The following is an 11,144-nucleotide window of genomic DNA, read 5'->3' as shown; positions in this document are numbered from 1 at the left end:
CTTGATGTCTTTATGTAACAACATATTACTTGACATTAGACATCCATATTATTATCGAAGATAGTCGCCCGTTCTAGTAAAATTTTATAAATATACATTGGTTGATAAATTCAATTACTTTACGTAAAATTTTATAAATATACATTGATTGATAAATTCAATTAGTTTACTTAAATTTTATCTCAAAATTTATAAGGGAAAATTTTATAGACCCCATTAGGTTTGATAAGACATCACTTATTTCCATGAAACTTTTCAAATTTATCACTTACCCCTTAAGTGATAACATTTGTAAAGAAGTTTCATATTTTGACCGGTTTGAATTGTAAAAGGTCTATTTTTACCTCATGTGAATTAAAATAAAAATGAATTTAACTCTTTATCCTTTTATAATTGTGCATAATAAATTATTATATGAGCAATTCTAGAATGACGAAATTATTTAGAGCAGTAATTGACCAAATTATTTAGAGCAGTAATTCCGAAAAAACTATATACAATTTTCATATAAATAAAGTTTATCAAAATACCTTCTTCTTCATTAAGCTTTAGTTTTTGGCTTCTCTCCTCCATTAGGAACTGCCAATGGCAAAGAATCATCGGTGGCTAGTTAGTGATTGTCTTTGACATCATTCATCAACCTTTATCAGCGATAATCAATTTTATTTTTTTTGTTGATACTTTATGGTTAAGCATATTCCAGTATTCTATGGCTCACTACGTATTCTAGCCAACCATGCCTTGGTTAATAGATTTCCTATCGGTGGATAGCTTTGGCTTTTTTACGATTTTTTATTTTAACAAAGATAGATAGCTCAATTTAATATATATATATATATATATATATATATATATTTATATATATCTTACCACCGAAGAGCGGGTGGGCATCTTGCTAACAGTTTCCTACGCTTGGTAGAGGAGAGAAGTTGCAAAAGAAAAATTTGAAAGAATTGAGGGCTTCAAAATGTTGAGGGGAAGAATAAGGGTAGTTTAGATTAATAATTTTGTGGGGACTTTATAGTGATTTTTTTGCATTTCATGTACAACATCTTATTTTTTAACCTAAATTTTGGTTTTGGTGATCTGATATTAGGAAATTTGGTATTGTTTACACGTCAAACTTTATCGTGTTGGTATAGTAATGAAAAATTAAAAAAAATAATTAAAGAGGATTACTATTTTTTTAATAAGTTGGTAAAAAAATTTTAAAAAATTGCAATTTAATTTATAAATATAAAAATAAAAAAATTTACATAAAATAAATATTCTAAAAAAATAAATAAATAAAATCCAATACTTTTTTTGGAATAAAAAAATTTGAATATGTAAAAAAATTTTTTTTATAGGTTATTACAAAAATGCAAATATAATTTTTTCAGAAAATAAAAAAAATAATTTTAAAAAAGTGATCAAGTAGTTCTAAACTATAAAAGAAAACTTTGAAAAATTATTTTTTATGAAAAATGTTCTTCTATTTACTTTATATATATATATATATATATATATTTATAAACTGTATATTTAATTTAGAATTTACAATATATATATTTAATATATTTTTTTAAATATTTATAAATTAATAAATATTAACTCATTTTACAAAAATATAAAGGTATATTTATTATAAATATTAATTTAAAATATATATATATATATATAATAAATAAAACAACATATTTTATAAAGATAATTTTTCAAAGTTCTCTTTTATATTTTAGAAATGGTAAATCAGTTTTTTGTAGGTCCTTATGTTTTTTTTTTTTTGTTTTTAATCTCTAAAATATGCATAAATTGTAATTTTTACTTTTGTAAAATTCTTTTGCATTTTTATAATAATGTATGCAATTTTTTTCTTTCTTTCTTTCTTTTTTTTTTTAAACATATTGTTGGTTTTCATTTATTTATTTTTGAGAATATTTATTACATTTAAAGATTTTTATTTTTGTTTTGAAAAATTATATTTCCAATTTCTTAAAATTGTTTTGCTAACTTATTGAAAAAAAAATTATAATCCTTTTTAATGGTTTTTTATTTGTTTTTCATTACTTTTTATTTTAAAATTTTTGCAATTTGTACCCTAAAGTATATAAAATTGCACTATGCACTTTCATTTTTGTTTAATATTTGACAGAAGAATCAATGTTATAATGATTTTGTAAGTTTGGAGTGCAAATTATAACAAAAACAATTTTAGGATGCAAAATGCCAACATTCATAAAGTTCGGAGTTGAACAGTGCTAATTTCCCTAAACATTATTTAATTTGTTTTGCCTCCCATAATTAGGTTATTATTAATTTAAAAACCATTACTTAACTGTTAAATTATTGGATATTAAAATTTTGTTACTAAATTTGATATCTATAGCATTGTCCTTATGATATATATTATTTTACATAAAAAAAAAAATACAAAAACACCAATTTAGAAAATTTTAATATTTATATTAATTATTATTAGTTATGAACATAAAATGAAGTAATACTTGCCTGATGCCTTTGCCTGGTAATATATTGTTGACGTTAGGTATTCATATTATTTGTTAAGGATAGGTACCCATTCTAGCAAAAAATTATAATTACTTATTGTTTGATAAATTCAATTACTTTAGCTCAAAATTTACAAACCCTCATTAGATTTGATAAGACATCACTCATCCGCGTGAAAGTTTTCAAATTCATCACTTACCCCATAGTTTTAACATTTGTTAAGAAGTTTCATATTTTGACTGGTTTAAATTGTACAAAATCTATTTTTCCCACAATGTGGATTAAAATAAATATTGATTTAATACTTTATCCTTTAATAATTGTGTGTCATAAATTATGATATAAGTAATTCTAGAATAACCAAATTTATTAGAGTAGTTCTTTCTATAATTTAAAAAAAAAAAATTATATACAGTTTTTATATAAATAAATTTACCAAAATACCCTCTTCTTCATTAAGCTTGTGAAACCCTTATTTTCATTTTCATTTTCTTTTTATTTTTAACTTATCTCCTTCGTCAGGATATGTGAACCACACGAGGCAAAGAATCACTGATGGCTAATTAGTGACTGTCTTCCACATCATTAGTCAACCTCTATCGGCGATCATCAATTTTTTGTATTTTTTGTTTTTTTGGCAATTTATGGATGACAGCATATTCTAGTATTTTATGGCGCATATTCTAGTCAACCATACTTGGTTACCAATTTGCCATCTGTGGTTGGAAGGGCGGGTGGGAATCTTTTTTTTTTTTTTTTAATATATTATCTAATTTATAATTAATTCAAAATTATCCCACATTCTGTGGTTTGAATTCGTGTTCTCAAAAACACAAATAAAAATACTTAATTACTAGAGTTAATCCACTTTATCACTGATAGGCATTTTATTAATGGTTTTCTACCGTTGGTATTTGATATTTTTGACATTATCTAATTGGATTTGCCTCCTATAATTATAGGGCATTATTAATTTAAAAATCATTAATAAATCAAATTATTGCATATCAAAATTTTGATCACTAAATTAAATTTAATATATGTAGCATTTTTCTTATAATATATAATATTTTACATAAAAAATACAATTCTATCAATTTAGAAAATTCTAATATTTATATTATTGCATATCAAAAATTTGATTACTAAATTTGATATATGTAGTATTTTTTTTATAATATATATTATTTTTTACATAAAAAAAAATACAATTCTATCAATTTAGAAAATTTTAATATTTGTATTTATTTTTATTTATTATGAACATAAAATGAAGTAACACCGATAAACTATTCACTAGAAAATACAAAAAGCAATTTAAACACAAAATATTTATGTGATCCAAACGTTTCTTTTATCATTAAATTTAACAGAAAAAATTAGCATTTAGAAGGTGAATGATAATTTTTTTTTTTGTTTTTTTGTTTTTTGTTTTTTGGTATAGGTGAACGATGAATTTGAAAAATTTAAAAGGATATTATTATGAAACCTCGGCCGTCCATTAAATTTTCACAAACTTACCTACAACAACAATAACAAGGCAGTCACCAAGAAAGAAAAAACAAATTAATAAAACAACAATGAAAAGTCCTTTCTATGTGGCTACGCCTAATTCGTACAGTGTTAGAACCACGTGATGAAAAGAGAAGCTTTTTTGGTGGACCTCATAAAGTCTCTTACCTTTTATGGTGGACGTGGAACAAAGAGAGACAGGCTAGCTTTGGGCAGCATGGTGGTTGTGCTTGAAAGTGATTTTTATAGTTTTCAACTTGTTAAAGAAAAAAAAAAAAAAAAAAAAATCTTCCACTGCTTTCTGAAAAGTTATCCAATTTATTTTTCGAATTAATTATACTGTATAGTTTTAATTTTTTTTATAATTATAATCGGTATCTTTATATTTATATAATTGCATTAGTATTTTTTTAAAAAAATTTATCCATAAAAATATATATATATTTTTATATATCAATTAAAATTATTTAAATATTTTTTATATATATTAATTAAATATATATTTTAATTAATTTAAAAAATAAAATTTTTATTTATTATCCATCCATTAAATTTGCATTGTTTTAAATTAAAAAAATTTATTTTTCAAATCAATCAAAATTTATATTTAATTAATATATTCAAAAAATATTTAAACAATTTTAACTGTCATATAAAAATAATTATATTTTTATGGATAAAATTTTATATGGGAATATAATTATATAAAAAGGAATTTCACAGGTGTGCCTAGTAATTAACCCTTTATTTTTCATAAAGGCAATTCACTGTCTGATCGTCTGCTTACCCACTCAAGACACAGAAGAACCAACAAGCTTAGCCTTTAAAATTGTCGAATTCTGTTGGTTGTGTCTTCCTCTCTGCCCACAGAATGCCAAAATTGATTCTCCATGACAATGGGTGGTGGCCACCATACCCTTTGGTAGCAGCAGAGGATATGGTATCCAGGTAGAAGAAGGTGAAGGAAAAAAGATGGAAGATAAGTTAAAGAGAGGAATATGATAGATATCATGTTGTGAGTGATTCTTGCTTTTTCAGTTTTTTTCTTTAATAATTTATATATATATATATATATATTCTTGTTTTTAATGGGTGACATAGATTGTGGAACTGATTAATAAAAGATTAATGGAAGCAATTTTTTTAAAATTGATTAGGAACTATTATGGGGAAAACATGGTGGGTTTTGTTTCAATTTGGGTTTACAATATTCATAAATGAAATATTGATGAATACCAAAATTTGCTTGGGTCGGAAGTCAATGAATTCTGGAGTTGGGACTCTGATATGTTGAATATATGATTGTGGTACTTACTCTTAAGGGAAGCAAAATAGGTGTTACCAGGATGGTATCATAAATGTGATGTGAGCCATTTTGCCAGTCTTGGACCAACCAAAGATGGTAAATCCTAGAAGCCTTATTGTAAATCAAGTTATCTTTTTAACATGTTTTTGGTATAGTAATCAATGCTCATGTGAAAAGCCTATTTAAAGCTTGGTATACCATAAAACATGGAAGTTGGTTCCACATAAAGGGTTATGAACTTGGTTAAAATCAGGCTGTTCATACTAGTCATGTTTCTTTGACTATTAACTGAAGAGAAATGGTAATTATTATCCAGTTTGGCCTACAGATTATTTAGTTATATAGGAAAGCTTGTTAAGCCCTGCATTACTAGTCATACAAGGCACAGGTCTTAACTCTTAACTTCCAAAGTGTAATCTTATTGATCCAAGTGATCGCACTCCATTGCTGGAGAGAAAGAAAGCAAGATTTTTCGTTTTTTCTCTTTGAGTTTGAAAGAAAATGGGAGACAATCTAAGAAACATTTTCCACAATTTCATAATGTTGACATGTAATACATATGCGTGTATATATATATATATATATATAATATTGTTTTATATAATTCAATTACTTAAATTTTGTCTGCAAAATTTACAAACAACAACAACAATGAAAAGTCTTTTCTGGGTGGCTGAGCCTAATTCGTACAATGTTAGGACCTCATGATAGAAAGAGGAGCTTTGTTGGTGCACCTTAAAACCTCTCTTAGCTTTTGTGGTGGAGCTTATAGAGGCCGAAACAAAGAGACAGGATAGCTATAGACAACATGGTGCTTGGCCTTGAAAATGATTTTTATAGTTTTCAACTTGGTAACGAAAAACAATAAATAAATAAATAAATAATTAAAAAATTAAAGAAAAATTTCTTTGACTGCATTTTAAAAATGGCCCCCAATTAATTTATCAAGAAGACAACTCATTCTCTGAATCTGAACCTCTGCTTGCCCACTACGGACAGAGAAGAACCAAAAACCTAAGCATGTGAACTTGTCGATATCTGTTGGCTGTGTTTTCCTCTCTGTCCATCGAATGCCAAAAGTGGTTCTTTATGACAATGGGTTGTGGCAACCATCCCCTTTAGAAGCAGCAGAGGATATGATATCCAGGTAGAAGAAGCTGAAGGAAAAAGATCAAAGCTGAGTTATGCAGAGGAATAAAATATCATGTTGTGAGTGATTCTTGCTTATTTCTTTCCTTCTTTCCTTTTTTATTTTATTTTATTTTATTTTTTATTTTTTTAGTGTATTCTCTTGTTTTTTGGGTCCTGATATGATGGTAGTACTTACTCAAAGAGGCGCAAATAGGTGGGGCCAGGATGGTATTATAAATGTGAACCATTTTGCAATTTTGGACTACCAAAGATTGTAAATCCTAGTTCCTAGAAGCTTTATATGCGAAGCAAGATCTCAACTTTTTGTGTTTTTGGTATTGTAATTAATGCTTATTTGAGAAACTTATTTAAAGCTTGGTAGACCATAAATACAAGGAAGTTGGTTCTATTTTGGCAGCCTCATAAAGGGTTATGAACTTGGTTAAAATCAGGCTACTCACACTGGTCTTTTGACTTTGAGTATTAATTGAAGAGAATGGTGGTCATTATCCAATTTGGTTTATAGACTCTTTAATCGTATTGGAAAACTTGTTAAGCCTGCATAACTAGTCATACAATGCACTAGTTTTAGAGCATCCCCAAGGGACTTCATTTGAAAGAATATAAGAAGACATTCTTAGAGAGGGATTTATGTAATGCAAAATCCAAGTGTTAAAGTATATATATGTTTAGGTAATACACATGAGTTTTAGCATTGCTAGTATTCTTGTATCCTCATCAACCCTCCATTGCTTACCTTCCTATGGTTTAACTTTTAATACAATGTTAAGCATTGTTATTGATTTATCAACCATAGAATTTTGATATTGTTATTATTTATCGGTTTCTCAGAAAAACTAATGAAAAAACCTTGGGTTGCAGCTCAAATGTTGTTTTGGCCTACCATTGCATTTTTCTTCCTTTCACTGTTGCTTCTGACATCAAGCCTTGATGCTGCAAGTAATGATTCCCAAAAGAATAGGGATGAGGTAATTGTCTCACATCATGGTGCTGTTGCCACTGATGATGGTCGATGTTCTAGAATTGGGGTGGATGTTCTTCGTGAAGGAGGTCATGCTGTTGATGCATCGGTAGCTGCTGCTCTTTGTTTAGGGGTTGTAAGTCCAGCATCAAGTGGCATTGGTGGAGGTTCCTTCATGCTTATCAGGCAAAGCAGTGGGGAGGCTCAATTCTTTGATATGAGAGAAACTGCCCCCTTGCTAGCTTCAAAGGTAGTCTAAATTGGCATACAATATTCTTCTCTTTTAATTGGTTTCAACTTGAGTGCACAATACCAAATTTAGTATTCATTCTGAAAACATTGTTTTGCTTTTATGCATGGTATCAAGAAATTTTGTATTTTGTACCTCATATTAAATTGGTTCTGGAGCATTCTTGTTCCATGCTTTCTTGATACGGTAACTATCAGCCAATAAATCATTGCCTGGAAGGTCCAGCCAGATAAAAAACTTAGATCGCCTACTATATGCTACCCATATGAATATTTTTATGTCTTTAAGATTTATTTTCCTATCCACTATAGGATTAGGAGATTGAATAATCGTTATCTACATTTGCATCTTTCTTGAGAAGAATCCTCCCAAAGAATAAGACATGAATTAGAATATATGTGTTTAGTGATTCCACCAAAAATTTAGGATAAATAATATATTTCCAGCCAATACAAGTTAATTTGTATTACTTTTGTGTAAATATAAGTAACATTAAGTTCAATATGTAGGATTGATTAGATTGATAATTACGAGTCATGTCTTATCTTTTACATTCATATGCATCAAAACTGAAAGTTTAAGCATTCCTTTATCAATATATATTTATGTATATATGTGTGTGTGTATATATAAGATCTATATATATATATCTTTTTTCAGGATATGTATGGTGGCAATGCTACTCTGAAATCAAAAGGTGGTCTCTCAATAGCAGTTCCAGGTCAACTTGCGGGCCTTCACAAAGCTTGGAAACAATATGGGAAGCTTCCATGGAGAAGACTAGTAAAACCAGCAGAGCGTTTAGCTCGTTTGGGATTTAAGATATCACCATACCTCCGCTTCCAAATGGAGCAAACAAAATCAGGAGTCTTTGCGGATAAAGGTCTTCGTGATGTATTTACATCAAATGGCAGTCTCTTGCAGCAAGGTGATATCTGTTATAACAAGAAACTAGCACAGACACTCAAAAGGATTGCAGATTATGGCATAAAGGACTTCTATAATGGATCAATTGGCATCAATTTGGTTAGAGATATTCAGAAGGCTGGAGGTATAGTAACAATAAAGGACTTGCAAAGATATCAAGTAAAACTGAGAAAGCCAATCTCTACAAACTTTCGAGGGGTTGACTTGCTTACTGTTTCTCCCCCTTCTGGGGGTCCACCAATGATACTTTTGCTAAACATTCTTGCACAGTATGGAAATCTTTCTGGAGTTTCTGATTCTCTTCAGATTCATCGACAAATTGAAGCACTGAAACATGTATTTGCTGTGAGGATGAATCTTGGTGACCCTGACTTTGTGGATGTGTCTAAAGTTCTCTCTGATATGCTCTCACCCAAGTTTGCAGAAGAATTAAAGAAAACCATATATGATAACATGACTTTTCCTCCCAACCATTATGGTGGCAGGTAAGCTACTTACTTGGCTTTTGGAAGTTATTTCTTTAGCAAGTATGTCAAATAACTTATAAATATTTATCTTCTAATTAGTTTATTTGATCAAATTTATAAAAAAATTTGGGTTTTTCTGTGCAATACTTGTTGATACACATGTCTGTATGATCTAATTTTGCATATCACTTATGGTGTGCACTCCTACATATGTATATTCACAATCTAAAATTGTAAATACTTTTATGAAATCCCTTTCCTTTTAACAGGTGGAAACAGATCCTTGATCATGGCACCAGTCATTTATGCATCGTAGATAATGAACGAAATGCAATCTCGATGACTACTACTGTGAATTCCTATTTTGGTTCACATTTCCTGTCACCTAGCACAGGAATCATCTTAAACAATGAAATGGATGATTTCTCCATGCCTGCAAATGTTTCTGCAGATGTTCCACCACCAGCGCCAGCCAATTTTATCAGCCCAGGAAAGAGGCCATTATCATCCATGTCACCTACCATAGTCCTGAAGGTAATTTCTCTGATCAAGTTGGTATTAATCCCACTTCGCATTACTGGATCAGTTAGTGAGCAGTGACTGGTGACCAAGACTTTTCCTCCCATTAGAATCCTTTAGATTTTATCTCTAAGAAGTTAGCATAATGTAAATATACACACAGGACACAAAATGTTAAGAAAAACCTTTACAGTCAATATTGTTTGCCTATGCTGTGTTTCATATCAAATGATCCCATGTGTCTTATTGACATGATTCTACAGGATAACCAACTGAAAGCTGTAGTTGGTGCAAGTGGGGGAGGAATGATCATTGCAGGAACTGCAGAGGTCTTCTTAAATCATTTTGCCCGGGGATTGGATCCTCTCTCCTCAGTCTTTGCTCCAAGAATCTATCATCAGGTTTCCATTCAAAAATCCATCCTGCAATTTTCTCTTTCAATCAATGCATGCTTGTTTTAAGCTAGCCTGCAAACTAAGGCTTAAACATTTTATCATTTTGAGCTTCCTTTTTCCTTAGGATTAGTGGTTAATCTTTTATCATTTACCAAATCATCTTGAAGAGCCATTAAAACTTGTAATCTTATACAATTTTCTTTTGCCCAAAACAGCTGATACCCAACAAGGTTTATTATGAGAATTGGACAACCGTAACTAGGGACCACTTTGAAATTCCGGCAAATATCAGGGAAGCCCTTCAAAAGAAGGGCCATGTCCTAGAGTCCCTTTCTGGTGGAACAATTTGCCAGTTTATAGTTCTAGACTCAGAAACCTCGAATAAAAATGATAGCCTTGGAGAGCTTGTAGCAGTAAGCGATCCAAGAAAAGGTGGGATTCCCTCTGGTTATTGAAAACAGTTTTAGGCCCCTAATAGTGGCCCTGTAATAAATCTTTTTCCTTTCTTTCTATGGAACAATTATTATTATTATTATTATTATTTTCCACTCCTTCTAGTGGTTTAAAATACCGAGTTATCCAATAGATAGGAATTTGAGTATTTGTCATGGAATTTTTTTGTCCTTTTCCTTCTTCGTTTTCTTTTGGGACTTTAGATATATGTTAGGCATCTTTTGGTTTTCATCTCTGATTGTGAAAGAAACGCAGTGCATTGATCAGTCAAAAAAGCTAGCTCCAAATTATATCCAAACAAACCGGGCTCCTCTTGTTATACATCAGACAAGCCATGTTCAAAGCATGAATTCCAAAGATCCATTGGTTGATAATTACCGACCGGAATGGGATCAAAATTTCAGCTCCTAAAAGCACTTTTAAGAGCTTTGTGACAAACTCACTTCTAAGAGCTCGCACTTGGTTTTAAGCCAGATAGAACTTATGTTGTTCTCTCGGCCTTTAAGCCAGATAGAACTTATGTTGTTCTCTCGGTCTGTATGCACATAGGATTGATAGAACAGGGCAGAAGCTGCAATAATTTGATGCAAAGTGTGCTTAAAATCGAACACACCAGTAGCCATTATGTATGCATGACTGACCAGTTTGAAAACAGTTCGCTCATTTACCATTGTTATTATTTTCTTATACCAATCTGAGTCTAGCTTGGGTA

General features: G+C 29.8%; 1 protein-coding gene across 3 annotated transcripts; it reads left to right on the top strand.

Annotated features, from left to right (window-relative positions):
- Positions 1 to 4,738: 4,738 nt before the first annotated feature.
- LOC107425421 (glutathione hydrolase 1) lies at positions 4,739 to 10,592 on the top strand. Of its 3 annotated transcripts, none has more exons than XM_048479616.2 (7): positions 4,739 to 5,017; positions 6,313 to 6,517; positions 7,322 to 7,671; positions 8,332 to 9,083; positions 9,335 to 9,599; positions 9,848 to 9,985; positions 10,195 to 10,592. In XM_048479616.2, exons 2-7 carry the CDS (start codon positions 6,493 to 6,495, stop codon positions 10,432 to 10,434), a joined length of 1,770 nt encoding a protein of 589 aa, XP_048335573.2. In that variant the 5' UTR covers positions 4,739 to 5,017; positions 6,313 to 6,492; the 3' UTR covers positions 10,435 to 10,592. The 3 variants fall into 3 exon arrangements, with proteins under 3 accessions (XP_048335573.2, XP_048335572.2, XP_048335571.2); XM_048479615.2 differs by having other exon boundaries at positions 6,308 to 6,517; XM_048479614.2 differs by having other exon boundaries at positions 6,007 to 6,517.
- The last annotated feature ends 552 nt before the right edge of the window (positions 10,593 to 11,144 follow it).

This window comes from Ziziphus jujuba, chromosome 7 (assembly GCF_031755915.1).
Source record: "Ziziphus jujuba cultivar Dongzao chromosome 7, ASM3175591v1".
Classification (NCBI taxonomy): domain Eukaryota; kingdom Viridiplantae; phylum Streptophyta; class Magnoliopsida; order Rosales; family Rhamnaceae; genus Ziziphus; species Ziziphus jujuba.
The sequence above is the reverse complement of the archived record's forward strand: the minus strand, read 5'-3'. Positions and strand labels throughout refer to the sequence as shown.